Source organism: Bufo bufo, chromosome 5 (assembly GCF_905171765.1).
Source record: "Bufo bufo chromosome 5, aBufBuf1.1, whole genome shotgun sequence".
NCBI lineage: Eukaryota > Metazoa > Chordata > Amphibia > Anura > Bufonidae > Bufo > Bufo bufo.
Window position 1 is genome coordinate 200,995,379 of NC_053393.1, and position 23,401 is coordinate 201,018,779.

Consider the following 23,401-nt stretch of genomic DNA (forward strand, 5'->3'; position numbering starts at 1 on the left):
TAGGCTTTCTTACTGTATTGAAACTCAAGTTGGATGTGTGCTGCTTAGCTAGCTTGGGATTGAGGCAGGATAGATATACTGGGGAATACGGCCCTCTCTACTGAATGATCCCAGGTCTCTGGTCTAGGAAGACAAGTAGCAGAAAACATTGAGTAAGGCCTCATGCACACGGCCGTTGTTTTGGTCCGCATCCGAGCTGCAGTTTTTGCGGCTTGGATGCGGACCCATTCACTTCAATGGGGCTGCAAAAGATGCGGACAGCACTCAGTGTGCTGTCTGCATCCGTTGCTCCATTCCGTGGCCCCGCAAAAAAAAATATAGCATGTCCTATTCTTGTCCGTTTTGCGGACAAGAATAGGTATTTCTACAATGGGACGCCCGTTCCGTTCCGCAAATTGCAAAAAGGCACACGGGCGGCTTCCGTTTTTTGCGGAACCACGGTTTGCGGACCGCAAAAAACTGAACGTCGTGTGCATGAGGCCTAAATCAGTCATACTTTGACGACTAGAAAAATATCCCCCTTTCAGTGGTGGGAACCTTCATACAGCTTTTATATTGAAGTACATTTTTCACAATCCAAATTATGATAAAAAAATTAAACTCTTTCACTTGGGTTACAATAAGTAACCATTGAGCTCCATGGCAACATATGGAGTCGCACTAATCCTTTACAGCCTCCCTTTTCATCATTCATACTCATCCATAAATGTGCATTACCTCTTTGTGGAGATAGGCCCCCTTGATGGTTGCCTCTGAAGAACAAGGTACACTTTGTTTAAGAGATTATACTGGCTGTTAAATTTAAAGGGGTTGTCTAACTTCAGCAAATGGCATTTATCATGTACATACAGTAAACCTAATACAAGGCACTTATTAATGTATTGTGATTATCCATATTGCCTCCTTTGCTGGCTGGATACATTTTTCCACCACATATAGGCTACTTTCACACTCGCGCTCTGAACGGATCTGTTTGTATTATCTTTAACATAACTAAGACGGATCAGTCTTGAAAGTCAATGGAGGAAGGATCCATATTCTATTGTGTTAGATTGCGTCAGTAAAAACGGATCCGTCCCCTTTGACTTACATTGTGTGCCAGGACTGATCCGTTTGGCTCAGTTTCATCAGACGGACACAAAAACACTGCAAGTAGCGTTTTGGTGTCCTTCTACAAAGGGGAATGGAGACTGAACTGATGCAAACTGATGCATTCTGAGCGAATCCTTCTGCATTAAGAATGCATTAGAATGCAAACTGATCCGTTTTGGACCGCTTGTGAGAGCCCTGAACGGATCTCACAAGCAGAAAGCCAAAACGCGAGTGTGAAAGTAGACATGCACTGCTTGTTTCCAGGGGTTCTGACCACCATGCAATCCAGCAGTAGTGGCCGTGCTTGCACATTATAAAAAAAAAATGTTGGCCTATGTGTACTCTCGCGGTCTACAGAGAGGCCAGAACTTTTTCCTATAGTGTGGAAGCATGGATACCACTGCTATATTATGGAGTGGTCGAAACCATGGAAAGGAGCAGCGTATAACTTGATGGAAAATAAAATAAACCAAGCCAGCAAAGGTAACAATATGGACAATCACAATACATTAGTAAGTACCTTGTATTAACTTAGTGTACATGATAAATTCCATTTGCTGTAGTGCGAAAACCCCATGAAGTTAGACGCTTTGTAAAACCCTATTAAACTGTCCAAAGTATCCAAGCATTGTTTTAGGACAGTCGTATGATATTATCTGATATATAATGCTAGAAATCTTGTAAATAAAAGCTGTATAAATTTGAAATTCTAAATTTTCTATTTTTTTAAGGGTGAGAGAGGTCCACGTGGAGTGAATGGGACTCGTGGAGAAAGTGGCTGTCATGGGCCTAGAGGACAAAAGGCAAGTTAACAATAATATATATTCATGACAGGGGCATAGCTATAGTGGAAGCGCAGGAAGTGGCTGCGATGAGGCCTGAACTCAGAAGGGGCCGACCCAGGAGGACTGAAAAAATTTATTTCTGTCAGGGCCCCCTCAACAGTATTATACAAGACATTATATACAGTGACATGACATACAATATATACATGTAGGAAATGGACTGAGTGTCTGCCTTGCCTGGTCTAATAGAGCTGTTTTAACAACTGCAGGAGTGACAGTTGCTAGGGAGGAGGGGGTTGCAACGAAGTTGCTGGGGGGCATTCAAAAATTTGCTTTGGGGCCCAGTTATTTCTACTCATGCCACTAATTCTAGACTAGTTGTTCATGGAAGATTGGGTTTATAGTAACACACAAAAAATGTGGACTTGTTGATAGCTTCTCTTTATGGATAAATTTTTTTTCAATAGTACAGTAGTTGTAATTGATTTATATGTCAAGTAAAATTGAATTTATTTGTTAATCGATGTTGGCGTTATATAATACAATGTATCAACAAAGATTCAATAAAGTGCTAAAGTGTAATAGCTTGTAAGGGTGGTTTATAAGACCCCATACTATGAATAGTATCCTTAATAATCCAATTGTTACTGTATTTTTAGGGTGGAAGAGGCTTTCGAGGAAATCAAGTAAGTTTCAATTGGGTTCAGAAAATGATGATACAATTCTGAAATTCAGTCATTTGGTCAGATGATATTAGAATTATGTTTGATGATATATGTTTATATCTATCTATCTATCTATCTATCTATCTATCTATCTATCTATCTATCTATCTATCTATCTATCTATCTATTTATCTATCTATCTAGCTATCTATCCTTCACAAAAGAACATTGCTTTTACTATAAATCATACAGTATATAGAGCAACAGAGACATCATAAATACAGATTAGCTCAACAGTAAATATTGCTCCTCTGCTTTTATAGGTGTAATATGAAGGTTGTACAGTACAATCTGTAAAATAATTATTTTCATTTGTAATTTGAATGTTCTATGTCACTTAACACTGGTTTATGTTTTGTAGGGAGATGATGGGGATCATGGTATTGATGGTGTGCCTGGCGAACAGGTAAATTAAAGCATTTAAGAATTCCATTAAATAAAACAATGAGCTAATACATCAACTCATATACAGTAGTTACATAGTATGGTTGAACAGAGACATATTTTCATGACATTCAGCCAAGGGACATGTGGGGATGTAAATTACGGGAAGAGGAATGATAAGCAAGAATTCTTCACATCTTTATAAACAATAATGCATATTAGTTCTAAGAAATCATCTAAGCCTTTTTTAGAACTGTTCACAGTTCCTGAAGTGACCTTTTCCTGAGGTAGACTATTCCACAGATTTATGGTTCTTATGGTAAAGAAGCTTTGATGACTCTGGAGACTGAACTTTTCTTTTTCCATACGGAGGCAGTGCCCCCTTTTTCTTTTATGGGATTTCACATAGAACTATTTTTCACAAGATGTTTTGTACAGGCCATTTATATATTTATATAGGTTAATCATGTCTCCTCTTAGATGCCTCTTTTTAAAACCAAATAAATGTAATTATTTTTATCTTTCCTCATAAATTAGACCCTCCATCCCCCTTATCATTAGTGTTGGACGCGAATATTCGAATCTCGAATTTTAATCGCGAATATCGCCACTTTGAAAATTCGCGAAGATTTAGAATATAGTGCTATATATTCGTATTCTTGAATATTCTAGTTTTTTTTTTTTCATCAGTAACCTCCCTTCTTGCTTATGGGCCAATGAGAAGGCTCCAATGTCTTTGTCTGATCTTAGCAACATCCCTAGCAACCAATAGGAAAGTTGTCTACCACTTACTAAATAAGAACCTCCACAGCAGCCATTTTCTGTAGTTTTATGGAGTTCTGAGAGAGACAGCAGTGTCATTGCTGTGCTCCGTGCTTTACTGTTTAATTACATTAGATAGTTAGTTAGTAACATTAGGTTCCAGTGCAGGGTGTTAGACAGTGTGATAGGTTCTGCTGTCCATATATACATGCTACATACAGTACAGACCAAAAGTTTGGACACACCTTCTCATTCAAAGAGTTTTCTTTATTTTCATGACTATGAAAATTGTAGATTCACACTGAAGGCATCAAAACTATGAATTAACACATGTGGAATTATATACATAACAAACAAGTGTGAAACAACTGAAAATATGTCATATTCTAGGTTCTTCAAAGTAGCCACCTTTTGCTTTGATTACTGCTTTGCACATTCTTGGCATTCTCTTGATGAGCTTCAAGAGGTAGTCCCCTGAAATGGTTTTCACTTCACAGGTGTGCCCTGTCAGGTTTAATAAGTGGAATTTCTTGCCTTATAAATGGGGTTGGGACCATCAGTTGCGTTGAGGAGAAGTCAGGGGGATACACAGCTGATAGTCCTACTGAATAGACTGTTAGAATTTGTATTATGGCAAGAAAAAAGCAGCTAAGTAAAGAAAAACGAGTGGCTATCATTACTTTAAGAAATGAAAGTCAGTCAGTCAGCCGAAAAATTGGGAAAACTTTGAAAGTAAGGGCTATTTGACCATGAAGGAGAGTGATGGGATGCTGCGCCAGATGACCTGGCCTCCACAGTCACCGGACCTGAACCCAATCGAGATGGTTTGGGGTGAGCTGGACCGCAGAGTTAAGGCAAAAGGGCCAACAAGTGCTAAGTATTTCTGGGAACTCCTTCAAGACTGTTGGAAGACCATTTCAGGGGTCTACCTCTTGAAGCTCATCAAGAGAATGCCAAGAGTGTGCAAAGCAGTAATCAAAGCAAAAGGTGGCTACTTTGAAGAACCTAGAATATGACATATTTTCATTTGTTTCACACTTGTTTGTTATGTATATAATTTCACATGTGTTAATTCATAGTTTTGATGCCTTCATAGTCATGAAAATAAAGAAAACTCTTTGAATGAGAAGGTGTGTCCAAACTTTTGGTCTGAACTGTACATAGTGCTGTGATGTCAGAAGTTCACAACAATACTTGCACCAATCAGTAATATGTAGTCAGACCTGCTATAATGTGAAGTTGCACATATTGCGCAAAAATAGGCGCATCATTAATTGCGAATTTGCGCAATCGCGAATATATTGGAGCACTCTATCTGCATATAAAGCTATTGTAATATTCTCACGTGCCAATCATTTTCTTCAGTCTCAGGAAACTTCTAGCAGCTTAAAAAATGTAGCAACAGTGACCCACGCCTGTATTGCGCACGCATTACGTGAATATTACATTGCTGATTTTCGCAATCAAGAAAATAATATAAATAATTTATGACGAATATTCGGCCAAATATTTGTGAAATATTGCGAATTCGAATATTGCCCCTGCCGCTCATCACTACTTATCAGTTTAGTTGCCCTTCTTTGTACTTTTTTCCAACTCCACGGCATCCTTTCTATGAACTGTCGCACAGAAATAATATGTACATATGTTCTAAATGTGGCGGCACCAACATTTTGTAAAAGTGGTAATATTACATCTCTGCCCGGCAACTCCATGCATCTTTTAACACAAGAAGCTGATTGACATTGTAAGCTGTTATTTAATCTATGATCTCCATGGACACCCAAATCCTTCTCTACAAGTGATTCTTCCAGTGTTACTTCCCTTAGGACAGCGATCGGGAACCTTCAGCACTCCAGCTGTGGTGAAACTATGACTCCCAGTATGCACACTTGCTTGAAGTGAATAGAGCATGCTGGGAGTTGTAGTTTCACAACAGCTGGAGTACCGGAGGTTGCTGACCCCTGCCCTAGGACATATGATGCATTTCAATCATTAGTGCCCAGATAAATTACTTTACATTTATCCAAATTGCCCAAATGTTCAGAGTGTTCAAGTTAGCTTGTAGCTTGGCGTCATCTGCAAAAATAGAAACAGTGATATTATTCAAATCTTCTATATTATTAATAAATAAGTCAACTTCTTACCTTTCAGATACAAGTATTATTCTTGTTTTAATTAGTAGTTATTAAGAATTATTAATTATTAGTAGTATTGTGAACAGTTAATGGCAAGGAGTGATAAAAATTATAATTAAATGCTTGTCAATACTAGAATATAAGGAATATAGCAGACATCCTGATATCATAAAGCTTAGAAACTTTAGAATCTTAGCTTTCAAAATAATGGTATGAGGGTTAGAACTGTAGGTGAAATATTCTGGGCAAGAACTTTTACTTCCATGTTCTGTGGAAAAAGAGTTGGCTGCAGGTTACAGCAGTAAGAAAGACAACCTTCAGCTTTCATCTCCTCCTCTGTACAGCCTTAATAGGACCCCAGGGTATGAGACAGGAACCTTGAAATATGATATATGCTCACTGATTCTCACATTTAGGGGCATCTGTTTTCCCTACAAAAGGAGTAAAATGATGAGCTGTTTCTAATCTAGTCACTCACTGAGCCTAGGCCCATTGTTGACTCCATGATTTGGTTGTTTACTGGCATCTAGACTGAAGAAACTTTTGATCATCATAATCAATCATGGTTATTATGTAAAGATATGGGCATATAGACATAAAAAGTGGCATGTATGAACTTTGCACATCTTGAACTTGTTTTTAAAAATTGTGTATCACAGACTCTGTTTGGATCATGAATGTGCATGTATTTTTTTTTTTTTTTACAAAATGCTAAACTTTGCAGCAAAATTGCATGAAGAGCCCATTAAGGTAAAGGGCAGGGTAGCATATTCACAACGTGCCAGGTTTCTCCATTCAGGAAGTATATTGGGATAGAGGTATATATTTTGTTGTTGTTTATAATTCAGGTTTCAATGGCATTTGTTCAAATTATGAGAGTGATCATGCTAGGGGAACAAATACAATTTAAAATATTGCTGTATAAGATTTAGCAAAGGTACATGTAATTTTAAAAATAAAGTTTGTTCTGAATATTATGTTATTTGTTATCACATAACAGTACTTTTTCTGTCCTTACTTAGGGAAACCATGGAGATCCTGGATTGCTGGGAGAAACTGGAAGTCTAGGACCAAGGGTATGTAAACAGTTGTAATCTAGGGTAACACCTGGCAGCAAGTGTTCAATTTCCCTGCAGTCCAGCCCCAGAAGAAATTAAGCAGTTTCCCTCTAAATCATCATGCTGTCTGTGTAATAGGACATTCGAAAATATACTTTTCAAACTAAAGAATACATTTTGAATAGCATGTGCTAATAGGATGCGCTAATATAACAAGTTCTCCTCCCATGCAGTACAATAATACATATTTGCTAATATAAAACATTCTCCTCCCATGCAGTACAAGAGTTGTGTTTGAACACTCAAAATAGATTTCAAAGATTATAACTATAGCAGTACACAAGAGGGGACCATGGAGTTAAATCCTCCCTCTTTGTGCCACTAATGTGCTGCTGTTTATCCAGTCTGTAAATAATGCTGTTTGCCAGCTGCTGGTGAAAGGAGAAAAATAGATAGAATATGGTCACCTTTCATTAAGGGCTCTTTCACACCAGCGTGTGCAGTCCGGAAATCACTTTCTGTGTGTGAGCATGATCCTCCGTCCCGGACACTGCTCGTCATGTAGGAGCACATGGCATTATACTGATTTATAATGCTGTGTGTCTCTGCATGACCTTATTTCTTATTTATTTTTGAGAGCTCTATGTCACTATGATCCTGTAGATGTAAGTTATGCAGAGGCACATAGCATTATAAATCGCTATAATGCTGTGCAGACCTGCAAGATGAGAACAGAGCATGATATCCGGACTGCATATGCTCATGTAAAAGAGCCCTAACAGATGACAGACAGCATTACAGACGGCAATCCAGCTGGAGGGAAAAGGGAAATGGAGCTCATAGCTTTAATGTCTCCAGATCACTGCTGGCTAGAGCAGTCCTGTCCTGCTTTGCCCTCAATTGCTAAGCTATGTTTGTGTTTCTATTGTATATACATATGTGAATATATTGAATTCAATAAGAGCAGTGAAAGCCATATAAATATAAATGTTTATGGTGCAGTTCAGCTCCAGCATTGACTTCTGTTGATGAAGCTACACCAAACAGCTGATTGGTGGGGGTGCTGGATTTCAGACCAAAGCCGGCCAGATACTGATGGCCAATCCTGATAATAGGTTATCACTTGCTAAAGCCTAGACATTTTCTTCAAAATACTAATAACGAATTGCTGAGAATGTTTCCAACTTTTTGTGTTCTTATGGATAACAGGGCAGAAGAGGTCCCCGTGGAGAACCAGGTGAACGAGGTGAACTTGGACTTAGAGGTGACCCGGTAAGTAATGCAGCACCAAATATTTCATTTCATGCATATAACTTGCAGTGTCTTATAATTTCTCTCATGTGGATCTTAAAGGGGTTGTCTTTGGTTGATAGGATATGCCACCAATGTCAGATAGAGGTGGGTCTCATATTTGGGCCCCTCACCTAACTCTAGAACTGGCCCCTTAAGGGAAGAAAAGTACACTGCACATACACAGTGTTCTTTCCATTCATATCTATGGGACTCCCAAAAATAGCCGAGTGAGTGCTCTTGGCTATTTTCAGGAGTCCCATAGAAATGAATGGAGAGTGCACTGTTCAAGTGCGACCACCGTTTCCATTCCCTTGTATGGGACTGCTGGAGAGAGCTAAACCGGCCCTTGGTTATTTTTGGCAGTCCCATAGAAATGAATGGAGGGTAGCCTCACATGTGCAACTGCGTTCCAATCACTTTAGGGGTCCCATTCTGGGGATAGCACCCATCTGACATTGATGGCATATCCTATATTGTAATTTATTGTGTTCCCAACCAAATGTAGAGTGTAGCATATAAAAAATTATCTTGATAAAGTAACATGACACCTAACCATGAGTAATTTCATGTCTGATGATAATTGATGGATGTTGGACTTCCTGTCTATTGGCTAGGATCCAGGGAACATTATATAATAGTCTCATATAACAAGAAACACACATATTACCAATATAATATCTGATTTTATATAGTGTACAAATGACATTCCATTTTTGGTGCCGCATAAAGTGCATATATTCAATGGTATATCCATATAAGGTCCGACATACAATTCATTAAATGCATATTTTAAAGATGCAATAGTCCAAAAGTGCAAAATCCAAAGTGAAAAGTTATCAGTCATATTGCCAGAAGACTGTTCATATGGAAGTGAAGGGTCAGCGTAGCCACATGCTATGTGATGTTTCAGGGGCCACACTCCCTTTCTTAAGCATGCATGATACTTTTTCCATATGTCCTAAATACTCAGCAGAGTCACAGATGTTAACCCCTGAAAAACGGAAAAAAATCAAACACATTCTTTTCAAAGTGTTCTCCACTGAACTTCATCACTTGAATGGAGAGAGTGCTTATAATTGCCCTACACCACCTCTCCAGAGGAGACGACACATGATGTAATAACGAGGAAGCAACACTCTCATGGAGAACTGCCTCTTCGTCAAACAGCTGATCATGGGGGTGCCGGGTGTTGGACCCCTGCCGATCTGGTATTGATGACCTATCCTGAGGATAGGTCATCAATATTTATGGCTGGACAACCCCTTTCATTTACTTATCATTTCAAAAATATAATCATTGCATAAAGAACTATCCACTATCTAGAGGCATGAAAAGAATGCATGGTATAACTCCATCAGCATTAAAAGCAAATGCTAAAATTCCAGGCTTCATTTAATCCCTTAGGGCTCAAGCTACCCAATGTCACAATCCAATATAGCTCTCTTTGTAATAGCCAGATTTTAATGTGTTCATCCTCAATTTCATCTACTTCTTCCAAAGCCAACCATCTTAGATTAGAGTCATAATGTCCCATTCCCCAAAAATGCCTTGTAACCAGGGCTCATGTTGTATTTTTCTCCTACAGTTTTTCTACATTTTGTGTTGTTTCTCTCTGTACAACCTAATAGCGGATCGATATTCATTTAATCTGATTTTAATGGGGTTTTCCAAGACTTTTCTACTGATGACCTATACTCTGGATAGGTCTTCAGTATCTGATGACCGCAGTAGCGCCGCAGACTTCTTTCAGCTTAGTCTAGGCCATGTGACATCACGTTCATTGGTCACATGGCCTAGGTACAGCTCAGCCCCATTGAAATGAAGGGTGTTGAGCTGCAGTGCCCAGCACAACCGCTATCAAATGTACAGTGTTGTGCTTGGCGAGCAGAGAGAAGGCTGCAGTGCTACTGTGAGTGCAGGTGACTTCGCAAAAAGCTGATCGGTGGAGGGTCCAAGGTGTCAGATACTGATGACCTATCTAGTCTTGGAAAACCCTTTTAAATTTTAACCATCCTTGTAGTCTTCCCTACACATACTTTGACGCAAGAACATTTTAGATGCAGATGCAGCTGAGCTAAACTTGATGGTTAACGCGTTAAAGGGTTTCTGTCATGAGAATGTGCTAATGTCAGCAGTACATAACAGTATGCTTTATAACTTCCTGCCTGCCACCGTTCTCTTAAAATAAAGACTTTTAAAATATGCTAATGAGCCTCTAGGTGCTATTAGGGCGTTGCTTCAGGACCTAGAGACTCGGTCTACGCACCCTTTGGCACACCCAGGTCCAGTTGATTGACTTTCGAGTTCTCCTCAGTGTCCCGTAAATCCCGCGCGTCCCTTTTAGTATTCGGCGCAGGCACAGTGAGTGAAGGACGCGCTCCTTCTGCCGGCTTCCTCGCGGCGCCTGCGCCGAAGGAAGGAAGACGGCAGCAGGAGCGCGTCCTTCACTCACAGCGCCTGCGACGAATACTAAAAGGGACGGCGCAGGCGTGGAATTTACGGGACACTGAGGAGAACTCGAAAGTCAATCAACTGGACCTGGGCGTGCCAAAGGGTGCGTAGACCGAGTCTCTAGGTGCTGAATCAACGCCCTAATAGCACCTAGAGGCTCATTAGCATATTTAAAAGTCTTTATTTTAAGAGAACGGCGGCAGGCAGGGAGTTATAAAGCATACTGTTATGTACTGCTGACATTAGCACGTCGCTAATGTCAGTCAGCTACATAACATTATTTCTCATGACAGAAACCCTTTAAGAAAAAATTGGCACAAAAGAGTTAACAAACTCTTTCAATGTATCTCAATGGCTTTGTGTCAGAAGATGGCATGAGGTAACACTGTGACATATTTTATCAGAGTTATCAGAGTCAATTTTAGCTTGGCTGCATCTGTACACAGCATTTTTTTGTATTACATGTAAAGAAAACCTCTCAGATTAATCAGATTAATCTCATACCCTTTCACTGGATGTGGTAAGTCTGCCTCTAATAATTGAGGAGCCGTTCTGACAAGACAAACAAGCAAATATACCCTTTTTAGATGGATTCAAAAACATCTGTTAAGGTATTTTTTTTTTTTGTATTTTAAATCAACCCTAATTAAAGGAGTTTATCCCTAAATTAACATCGATGACCTATTCTCAGGATAAGTCATCAATATCAGATCGGCTGAGTTCCGAGACCCGGGGCCCCCGCTGATCAGCTGTTAGAAAAGGCCGAAGCTCCATGAGCGCCGCAGCCTCTTCCTAGGCCATGTGATGTCAGCGTACATCAGTCACATGGCCAAACTGCAGCTCAACCCCATAAAAGTGAATGGAGCTGAGTTGTTTTACCAAGCACTGCCGCTATACTATGTACGATGCTGTGCTTGGAGAGATGCAGGTAGCTGACTGTGCTCACCAGAGCTCCAGGGAGAGCAGCAGCTCCCTGTAACTGCTGATCGGTGGGGGTGCTAGGACTCCTGAGGATAGGTCATCATTATAATTTCCCAGATAACCCCTTTAAAGAATTACCAATTGTCTTTCCATTTTTTTTTTTACTTATGTCTGTATTTTTCATCTCAGCTTAAGATATTCAATTTTTTTTAATCATCTTTGAATGGCTATCAAATGTAGATATGAACATAGATCTTTATTCTGTTCTATAATTTTTTTACCTTCATACATCTTATTTTATCTCATAAAAATTCCCCAACCTTAACAGCTGTCTGAGTAAATTCCTTACTGGAATATCTTCTCTCAACAAATCTTCCTATCATCTTTTTAGATTGTAGATCTGTTTTTGCATCACAAATCCTCCTAACACATGTCAACTGTCCCCTAGGAATTCCCTTAAAGACCCGTTGTGCATGATAGCTATCCCATTTCAGCAAATTATCACCATCTGTTGGCTTAGAAAAAAAGATTAAATATTTGATTGGTGTTCTTATCAATCCTCAATTCTACATGCAAATAATGTTTAAAGGGAGTCTGTCACCACATTTGAGCATATTAGACTGATCAAATAGCATTATATGTGCCACCCAGAACTTAAAAACGGTACCTTTGTTGTATCTAATGGCGTTTTCTTTCAGCCAAAAATGAACTTTTAAGATTCTGTAAATGCGCCCTCTCAAGTGCCCAGGGCGGCGTCTCAATCGTCCGAGCCCCAGGCAGCACCTCCTCAACGGCTCATAACCCCGCCCTCCGTGTGCCTCTGCCCGCCCGTTTACTCTCCTCCTCTCTCCTTTTCCACTGCGGCTGCGCGGTCAAATTCGTAGCGCAGTGGAAAAGGAGAGAGGAGGAGAGTAAACGGGCGGGCAGAGGCACACGGAGGGCGGGGTTATGAGCCGTTGAGGAGGTGCTGCCTGGGGCTCGGATGATTGAGACACCGCCCTGGGCACTTGAGAGGGTGCATTTACAGAATCTTAAAAGTTCATTTTTGGCTGAAAGAAAACTCCATTAGATACAACAAAGGTAACGTTTTTAAGTTCTGGGTGGCACATATAACGCTATTTGATCAGTCTAATATGCTCAAATGTGGTGACAGACTCCCTTTAACTTCAGGGTGTTTAAGGGGTACATTTAATCTATGGCTGTGGTGTCAAGGGAGAGGGGAGGAAGCCTTGGGAGGTTAGGGAAGGAACAGACCATGGGAAGGGTAGCAGGCTTGGGCACTTTGAAAAGGAAAGCTAACGCAGCTGGACACTTGGGAGCCGTTTTTTTCTATGAATAAAAGGGCTTTTCCTGGACATGGAATAAACACCCAGATAATGCTTTTACAACGTTCTGATGGCCATTGCTGATAATTAATTTAGTGGAATTTATGTGACAGACCTTTAAATACCCAATGAATGATCTAAATGATGTTCACTTCCCTAAAAACATTATCCACATAACGTAACCATAAAATCATGTGGTCATTCTACAGTACAATAAATAGAAAAACATAAAATGCAGAACATTAGGTATCTATCTTCATGTATACATTTTTTTTTTTAGGGTGAACCTGGAATTGACAGTAATATTCAAGGTCCAAAAGGACAGAAAGGAAATCCAGGAAGACAGGTACATGGACTAAATAGTTTTAGTATCTTGCAGTAACACTAGGGAAGATATATCACTGTGTCTGGAAAATGTGTTGTGTCAGATTGCGACCTGCATGCTTGTGCAAAATATATGAAGTGTATGCACCACTATTTTGTTTCATTGAGAACATGCTAGAAGCAAGAGTTTTTTCGACAACTTTTGCACCAGATTTTTGTCTGCGCCTTTGTTGGGTCTTGTTTCGGCACAGTCTTACATCGTTTTTGGCTCATGTTTTGGAAAAAAGTATACTAACTCTAAGATGGTATACCAAGTGGTGTAACTCTCTGATAATATAAAGCCCTATAGTACATTGTTGCACTTCCCTTCAGTACTTTCTAAAACTACATCACAGATTTAAACACATTTAACAATCCAAATCACACACTAAAAATGTCACAGGTACAATATTCCCACACAAAATAAACCTTAATGGGATTGTACTTCTTCAGAGGATATTTCTGCTAGACCCCCTTCCGTGGGCAAACCTGCAGAAGGAAACATACTTACCTGCTACCTTGAAAAAGGGGGTCAGTCAGCACATCCCAAAGCGCAGGGGCACGTTGCTATAGCTGAGAACAAGACCGTTAAACAAAGCATGCAATGCAACAGCTCACTGCAAACCAAATAAAGTACAAAATTGCATCATAATTGCAAATGCTATACTAATAAGTTAGAAATGCTTGGCAAATCGTTTTGTACAAAATTATTTGTGCCCGTCTGCCGCACGTCAAGGCAATCTCTAGTTAGACGGGTTCCTAACACTAAATTTTACCTGTTATGTGCCATGACGGCTATCATATAATTCAGAAAGTGCAGGTTCCACATGCATGCTGGATCCGCCTGAATTTCTGTCATTTTTGGTGCCAAAATGGCCTCCATTATATCCACGGAAAGCAGTTACCAGCATGCATGCCGGGCCCACTCCACACCACCCCTGGTGCCAAAAGGTCACCAAGGACTGCAATGAGAGTCCACACACTATCTCTCTCCTGGTGCCAAATGGCTTCAGTGAGTGAGGGGGAGCAGGCCAAGCTATATACTCACACTAATTAAAATCAGCCTATGGGGCAGACGAGATGGTCAGGAGTGCAGGACTAAGGAGGCAGCCACACCTCCAGCACAAGCTGCAAAGAAAAAGGGGGTCAGTCAGCACATCCCAAAACGCAGGGGCACGTTGCTATGGCTGAGAACAAGACTGTTAAACAAAACATGCAATGCAACAGCTCACTGCAAACCAAATAAAGTACAAAATTGCATCATAATTGCAAATGCTATACTAATAAGTTAGAGATGCTTGGCAAATCGTTTTGTACAAAATTATTTGTGCCCATCTGCCACACGTCAAGGCGATCTCTAGTTAGACGGGTTCCTAACACTAAATTTTACCTGTTATGTGCCCTGACGGCTATCATATAATTCAGAAAGTGCAGGTTCCACATGCATGCTGGATCCGCCTGAGGCTACCTTAGGTTCAGCTACCTCAGTCATCCGCCACCACTGCCTTACTCCGGTTTCCACGTGTAAACATCCTGTTTGATGCAGGTCACGTGGCCAATGCAGCCAATGACTTGCCACAGTTGTGAAAAAGTCCCATATGTGTCATGACCCCTATGCGTCACATCACTGATGACGCAAGATGTTGATACGCGAAGACCAGAATGAGGCAGATGTGGTGGGAGACTAAAGGAGTTGGAGCCAAGTGGCAGAAGCAGGTAAGTTTGCTTCCCTCTGGAGGTCAAGCCATGTGGCGCGGGGGTCTGATATAAAGCCCCCCCCCCCCCCCCCCCGAAGATGAACATCCTCTTTAATTTATAATGTACCTGCCCCACTGTTTTTATACCTTAGTATCTAGTATTAAACTGACTCATGAAGAAATATATTGACAAACTCTCATCATGAGAACTTTGAAAATATCTCTAGTAATATGATATTTTTACATAACTCTGAGCTTCTGAGCTGAGTTTAGCTGCATTCACATGTCTATGTGTCTTCTTGTTATGCTGTTATCACTCAGATGTTAAACAGGTATCACGGCCAGCACACTGGTATGTTAATCCAACCTAACTGCAAGCAGATATCTCGAAAATCAAGAAATATGGGAATAATATATGAATCTTATGGCATTTTATTGTAAACTAATTAAATGATCATTTATCTGGTAAATTATACAATTTGTATTATATGTTTGCGTATACCAAATATACATTTCATACAAACATGTAATTTCATGTTTTAAAATGTTGACATTTTTCTACAGGGTGAACCTGGAATTGATGGTGTTGAAGGGGAATCTGGAAATAATGGCCCAGAAGTATAATTCTCAGTTATTTATATATTTTATTGTCTAGTTGCTCAATTGTATTAAACCCAATATTAGTAAGCTAGCTATGTTGAAAAGCTCTATGTTTAGATTTTAGGTTACTACCCACTAGTATTAAGCAGCTGACCTTTTTTATATGGAGCGTGTAAATGTGAGAAATATTTTTATACAAGCCATTTTTTATGGGTATCCTTAATGGAAACCTTCTGCTACTGTAACATGGTTCATCAGGTCTGCTTACCTATTGGGCCATACCTAGTTCAAATAAAACTTCAATATTGTTATCTAAATAACAGTACTATACAGGTTGTCCTACCTGAATTTTATTAATCGTTTATTTGCCTACTTGATGTAAAATTAAGCAACTTTCTTCCCACCATTTTACTGCTGTGGAGTCTGTATAACTTCTTTATCTACATACTTATCCTGGAGGCAGACCATGCCACTGCTATGGGGCACATAGTGATGAAGGGATGCACTAAACTTGTTATCTAGCTTCTCAACATTTACATGCAGCCACCACTAGAGGAGCTCACTGCCTAGAGATTTTTTCAGTGTCCATTGAGTTGACACCGTCATCAACAGGGATGGCTGATGCATCCTGTTGGACCATGTAGGCACTGATTGTACCTTAAGCTGCACTCTTTGTGGCCCTACCCTATTGCATGCACAGAGTGCCTATGGAGGTCCACTAGTTTTTACAAACTAATATTTACTGAACATTTGTTGAAGAATTGAGACTTAAAAGGGTTTGTCCCATCTCAGATATTGGTGGCATATCTCTGTCAACAATGTCTGACAGGTGTAGGTCTTACTCCTGTGATCAATACCTATCTCTAGGACAGAGCCCACAAAATCATGGACAACGTGCCACTGAAGAGCGGCTGCCCTACATTCATTTCTATGGGATTGCCAAAAATTGCCAAGTGGTGCGCTCAGGTATTTTCAGAAGTGCCATAGAAATGAATAGGAAGTGCTCAAAGCAAGTGCAGCCACCGCTCCATTGTCATCTATGGGACTGCAGGCTATTTTTGGCAGTCCCATAAAATGAATGGAGGGTGGCCGCTCATGCGTGCACAGTCCTCCCTCCTTCAATTTGCAGGCACTTGATTTCCTGCATGTAGAAGTCATATTTCTATTTTGTAATTCAAATAAGGAACAATACAATTGGAAAGTGCAAAAAAAATTTTGCGCTTTAGAAAACTGTACCATAATATAGCAGGGCTATGCCTTCCAAGCCGTGGAAAAAAAGATGTATTAAGCCACTCAATCTATCAAGTAATATGATCACAAATGTTTAATGACATTCATTTTCCATGATTTCCTACAAAGGGTCCACAAGGCCGTAGAGGACCTCCTGGATTAAAGGTGAGTGCTTATGGGATGGATAACTTTGTAAGCCCTACTAAAATGACTACCATTAAAGAATGTTAGTGATTAAACTTTCATTTAAAGATATCGAGTGTGTTCATAAAAAAAAAAAAACATTTATTCAATGTTTCTTTTTGCTTTCTTCGGCAAAATGTGACTCACATTTCAGGATTTGTGCTATTCCAGCACATAGTGAGGTTCAAAGCAACACACTATTCTCATAATTGCCAAGTAGAGTAATGCAGATTGGCACACGTCCCTCTGGAGCGCTAAAGCCAAGCTGGAAAGAGAGGAAAATGTGTGGAATATCATCTCTAATTACTTTTGATGCTTTTCAAATATATGCTAGAAGGCAAAAGAATGGCAACTACAATTCAGCCTGAAATATATAAAAATGAATATAGTTTGTTTTTGTATGTTCCTGATTTACTAAACAAAATGCTTCAGAATTCAGGTACAAATTGAAAAATGGAGTACCTGACAGCTGTCAAATTTATTTTACAACGATACTGAAAAAAAAGGGACAGGGCTTCAAAGGGCAACCTTCTAATGAAACTGAACCCTGGAGAGTGGAATTCCTTACACTTCTCCCCCTTATCTGTGCCTGTTCACCTATAAGTGTTGTGCTCTGGGTTCAACACTTCAGAAGACAAATAGACCCTGATTTATCACTCCTTCACTCCAGAATTCTGACATCAAAAAGTCGCAAAATGAGGCTTGTGCAAAAAATTTGCTGCTTTTTGCAATACGGGAGTCTTTTAAAAAAAAGTTGCAATCTCACTCCAGTAGTAGGGTGAAATAGGAAAACTGGAGAAGATTTTCTAGACACGAATTTTAGGTTTAAGGATAAGACAATTTTATCAAACAACCTGTTACAAATGTTAACATAAATTGACCCTAACAAAGGGGGGTATTAGTTACTAGTAATACAAGACTGGCTGCCAATTGGCATTCAATACCCTACTTGCCTTTGTCCTTTCTACTAGAGTTGAAATATAACTTTTGTTTGTTTAATTGAAACAAAGATGTCCTCTTGTTATTATGCCTGAAAACATTTGGAGAAATCTAAGCATCAATGGGTGTGCACCTCCATGATTGCCTCTTGCTCCTGTTTGCTTATTCCCTATAAGTTTGTAATTCACTGATTGGTGTTGTGCTTATTAATGCTAACTAATTAAAAATGTATTTACTCATTGCCCCCCAACGTGTTTTGTCAATCACTCTGCCCGTTACGCCTGAGGATGACAGTGATCTGGCAAAACATGTTGGAGGGCATTGAGTAATATTATTTTACTTAAATAGCATTACTGTATGAAGCATAGCATTACTGTATGAAGCACAACACCAATCAGTGAATTACAAATAATAGGCAACAAGCAAATCGGAGCAAGAGGCAATCATGGAGGGGCACACCCATTGATGCCAAGATCTCTTGTAATATTTCCAGGTATAATAACAATGGTGCATAGCTGGGTTTTTAAACGAACAAAAGTGATATTTTTATTCTAGTAGAAAGGACAAAGACAAGTAGGGTATAGAATACCAATTGTAAGTGTATAGGCCAAATGTGCACCTTAAATTATTTGGTTTTCATTTAGCATGAGAATTACAAAATTTGCACTAAATGTATTAGCAACGTACAGAATTTTTGGCTAGTGCATATGCTGTATATATCTACAACATGTTAAGCTGGCATGACAAAAAATGTTTCTAAGCAAGTTTATCCTATGTGTGTCCTGCTGATAATATACTGGTTGCCATTTCCCATGTAAATGAATCTTTGACAATATTGATAAATATCCCTTATTGCACTATACAGTGCGGTCCATGTCTGTCCGCTAAAGGAATCCCCACCGTTACATTTACAATCACAAAATTTAGCACACAGGTACATCAGGTGTCCGGGGAGGTTTTAGACCGGGTCTCAGCTCTCTAGCATGTACCGTCCCTGAGATATTCCCAAAAGATGCATTAGCCAATAGAAGCCTGGTCACATGACCCTTATCAGCCAATAGAAGCTCGCAGGCCCTTAGTCTCCACATACACACAGTTTTTAACCAGGTTTCCATAACAACCGAGCAATTTTTCTTCACTTCTATAGGTCAGCTTTAAAGGAGCAGGGCGCTGTGCATGACACTGTTAAGGGAGCAGAGTGCTGTGGAGGTCAGAGTTCAGGGGAAGTTAGGGTGGCCATTCAGGCCACCCTCAAAAGACAGACTTAAAAACCCTGGCCCTCTAAGCCACGCCCCTGACTTGGTTAGGCCACGCCTCCTCCCACTCCGCAGCCGACAAGGGTTGAAAAAATTAAGGTAAAAATCAACTTCTGTCAGCTGCAGGGGTGGGAGGGAGGGTGACTTTCTCCCTGCAGCTCACGCTTAGACAGCACAGTGCTGCTGTTTAAGGGTGAGCTGTTCAAAAGGACATCCCAGTGTCCATCCAGGCCCTGCGCCGAACGGAGGACAGGGAGTCTGAAAGCCAGACTGTCCAGCCTAAAACCGGACCTCTGGCCACCCTAGGGGCAGGCTGCTGTGGAGGTCACAGTTAACGGGGTGTTGTGGAAATTACTGTTAAGGAGACGGTGTACTGTGGAGATCACTAATAAAGGGGCGGCTGCTGTGGAGGTCACTGTTAAGGGGGTAGGATGCTGTGGAGGTCACTGTTAAATGGCCTGGCATGGTGGAGGTCACTGTTAAGGGGGCAGGGAACGGTGGAGGTCACAGTTAAGAGGATGTCCACTATGGAGGTCAGTGTTAAGGGGCGGGGTGCTGTACAGGTCACTGTTAAGGTGGCGGGGTGTTGTTGAGGTCACATTTTAAGGGAACGGTGCTCTGTGGAGGTCACTGTTAGGGGGGTGGGATATTGTGGAAATCACTATTAAATAGACTGGGTACTGTGGAGGTCACTAATAAAGGGCAGGCCACTGTGGAGGTCACTTTTAAAGTGGCAGGCACTGTGGAGGTCAATGTTAAGGGAGGAGGGGACTGTGGAGGCCACTATTAAAGGGGAAGTGGGGTACTGTGAGGTCATTGCTAAGGCAGTGGGGTACTGTGAGGTTACTGGTAAGGCAGCAGTGTACACTGGAGGTCACTGTTAAGGGAGTGGGGTACTGTGGCAGTCACTTTTAAAGGGGAAGTCGCTGTGGGGGTCTCTGTTAAGGGTGCCAGGAATGGTGGCGGTCACAGTTAAGGTCACTATAACCTATGGTCAGTATCAAGCCAGGGTGCTTTAGGGGTCACTGTTAAGGGGTCGGGCACCTGTGGAGGTCACTGTCAAGGGGGCGGGGTGCTGTGGAACTCACTGTTAAAAGGGAAGGCTGCTGTGATCCCATTTTAAGGAGATGGGGCAGTGTGCGGGGATCAGTGTTAAGGCATAAGGGGCTGTGGAGGTGTGGAGGTCACTGTAAAGGAGAAAGGGTACTGTAGATGTCACTGTAATAGTAGATACTGTCGATATCTTTTAACGACACATGCAAACATTAAATGAAATAGCTGAAATATACCTGTGCGAAGCCGGATCCTTTAGCTAGTATATACAGTGGGATGCGAAAGTTTGAGCAACCTTGTTAATCGTCATGATTTTCCTGTATAAATCGTTGGTTGTTACGATAAAAAATGTCAGTTAAATATATCATATAGGAGACACACACAGTGATATTTGAGAAGTGAAATCAAGTTTATTGGATTTACAGAAAGTGTGCTATAATTGTTTAAACAAAATTAGGCAGGTGCATAAATTTGGGCACTGTTGTCATTTTATTGATTCCAAAACCTTTAGAACTAATTATTGGAACTCAAATTGGCTTGGTAAGCTCAGTGACCCCTGACCTACATACACAGGTAAATCCAATTATGAGAAAGAGTATTCAAGGGGGTCAATTGTAAGTTTCCCTCCTCTTTTAATTTTCTCGGAAGAGTAGCAACATGGGGGTCTCAAAACAACTCTCAAATGACCTGAAGACAAAGATTGTTCACCATCATAGTTTAGGGGAAGGATACAGAAAGCTGACTCAGAGATTTCAGCTGTCTGTTTCCACAGTTAGGAACATATTGAGGAAATGGAAGACCACAGGCTCAGTTCAAGTTAAGGCTCGAAGTGGCAGACCAAGAAAAATCTAGGATAGACAGAAGCGACGAATGGTGAGAACAGTCAGAGTCAACCCACAGACCAGCACCAAAGACCTACAACATCATCTTGCTGCAGATGGAGTCACTGTGCATCGTTCAACCATTCGGCGCACTTTACACAAGGAGATGCTGTATGCGAGAGTGATGCAGAGGAAGCCTTTTCTCCACCCACAGCACAAACAGTGGCGCTTGAGGTGGGCTAAAGCACATTTGGACAAGCCAGCTTCATTTTGGAATAAGGTGCTGTGAACTTATGAAACTAAAATTAAGCTATTTGGCCATAACAAGGGGCGTTATGCATGGAGGGAAAAGAACACAGCATTCCAAGAAAAACACCTGCTACCTACAGTAAAATATGGTGGTGGTTCCATCATGCTGTGGGGCTGTGCGGCCAGTGCAGGGACTGGGAATCTTGTCAAAGTTAAGGGACGCATGGATTCCACTCAGTATCAGCAGATTCTGGAGACCAATGTCCAGGAATCAGTGACAAAGCTGAAGCTGCGCCGGGGCTGGATCTTTCAACAAGACAACGACCCTAAACACTGCTCAAAATCCACTAAGGCATTTATGAAGAGGAACAAGTACAACGTTCTGGAATGGCCACCTCAGTCCCCAGACCTGAATATAATTGAAAATCTGTGGTGTGACTTAAAGAGAGCTGTCCATGCTCGGAAGCCATCAAACCTGAATGAACTAATTACCTGGACTAGCCCAAAGCGCTTTGGGCTAGTCCAGGTAATAGAAAATCCCAGAAAGGGGAATCACTTACCATGTTGAGTTGTGCTGGACAGGCACAACTCTGGCAAATGCATTTTGGTGTTAGTAACCCCAGGGGGCCAGGGGGCCAGGGGCTATCCATAGTATTCAGTATATTGGGCAGACTAGATGGGCCAAATGGTTCTTATCTGCCGACACATTCTATGTTTCTATGTTTCTATGTTTCTAACTAAAGATGTTTTGTAAAGAGGAATGGTCCAAAATACCTTCAACCAGAATCCAGACTCTCATTGGAACCTACAGGAAGCGTTTAGAGGCTGTAATTTCTGCAAAAGGAGGATCTACTAAATATTGATTTCATTTCTTTTTTGTGGTGCCCAAATTTATGCACCTGCCTAATTTTGTTTAAACAATTATAGCACACTTTCTGTAAATCCAATAAACTTCATTTCACTTCTCAAATATCACTGTGTGTGTCTCCTATATGATATATTTAAGGCTACTTTGACACTAGCGTTTGGGGCTCCGCTTGTGAGTTCCGTTTGAAGGCTCTCACAAGCGCGCCCGAACGGATCCGTCCAGCCCTAATGCATTCTGAGTGGACGCGGATCCGCTCAGAATGCATCAGTCTGGCTCCGTTTGTCCTCCGCTCCGCTCAGCAGGCGGACCCCTGAACGCTGCGTTCAGGGTGTCCGCCTGGCCGTGCGGAGGCAAACGGATCCGTCCAGACTTACAATGTAAGTCAATGGGGACGGATCCGTTTGAAGTTGACACAATATGGCTCAATTTTCAAACGGATCCGTCCCCCATTGACTTTCAATGTAAAGTCAAAACGGATCCGTTTGCATTATTTTTTTTGTTCATGGTAATGCAAACGGATCCGTTCTGAACGGATCTAAGCGTTTGCATTATAGGTGCGGATCCGTCTGTGCAGATACCAGACGGATCCGCACCTAACGCAGGTGTGAAAGTAGCCTTACTGACATTTTTTATCGTAAAAACAACCAACGATTTATACAGGAAAATCATGACAATTAACAAGGATGCCCAAACTTTCGCATCCCACTGTATATGCTTATGTTTTAGTCTATTGCTTTGTATATTGTTAATAAGAGGCTTTTTTTTAATATACATTTAGGGAGTACAAGGAGTTCCCGGTGAATCAGGCTATCCAGGAGAAGGTGGCATCCAAGGCATACAGGTTATTAATTTATTTATCTGATATTTTGATGAAGACATTTTGAAAGAAATTGTTTTACAGTCTTTTGTAATGGGCAATGGATGTGAAGCTACTGTACTAATTAACCTCTTTCGCTTTGGGCTAGTCCAGGTAATAGAAAATCCCAGAAAGGGGAATCACTTACCATGTTGAGTTGTGCTGGACAGGCACAACTCTGGCAAATGCATTTTGGTGTAAGTAACCCCAGGGGAGATGGCAACAGCTGCCTCCTGCAATGGGACTTCCAGCAAGATTCCCCACAGCACGTGGAGGATAGAGATAAAAAAAAAAAAAGCAGATAAAGGAATGCTAAATTTCCACAGTTTATTAGACAGTTAAAACATATAAA

The 23,401-nt window shown here is 40.9% G+C and overlaps 1 protein-coding gene across 4 annotated transcripts in view; it reads left to right on the top strand.

Annotated features, from left to right (window-relative positions):
• LOC121002730 (collagen alpha-6(VI) chain-like) overlaps positions 1 to 23,401 on the top strand; it is a 252,655-nt gene that overhangs the window by 123,403 nt on the left and 105,851 nt on the right. For all 4 annotated transcript variants that reach the window (XM_040434224.1, XM_040434223.1, XM_040434225.1 and 1 more), the window contains exons 17-25: positions 1,824 to 1,895; positions 2,537 to 2,563; positions 2,964 to 3,008; positions 6,909 to 6,962; positions 8,154 to 8,216; positions 13,215 to 13,280; positions 15,559 to 15,612; positions 16,954 to 16,989; positions 22,972 to 23,034. In XM_040434224.1, coding sequence (XP_040290158.1) covers positions 1,824 to 1,895; positions 2,537 to 2,563; positions 2,964 to 3,008; positions 6,909 to 6,962; positions 8,154 to 8,216; positions 13,215 to 13,280; positions 15,559 to 15,612; positions 16,954 to 16,989; positions 22,972 to 23,034 — 480 coding nt within the window. The remainder of the gene's footprint in view (positions 1 to 1,823; positions 1,896 to 2,536; positions 2,564 to 2,963; positions 3,009 to 6,908; positions 6,963 to 8,153; positions 8,217 to 13,214; positions 13,281 to 15,558; positions 15,613 to 16,953; positions 16,990 to 22,971; positions 23,035 to 23,401) is intronic.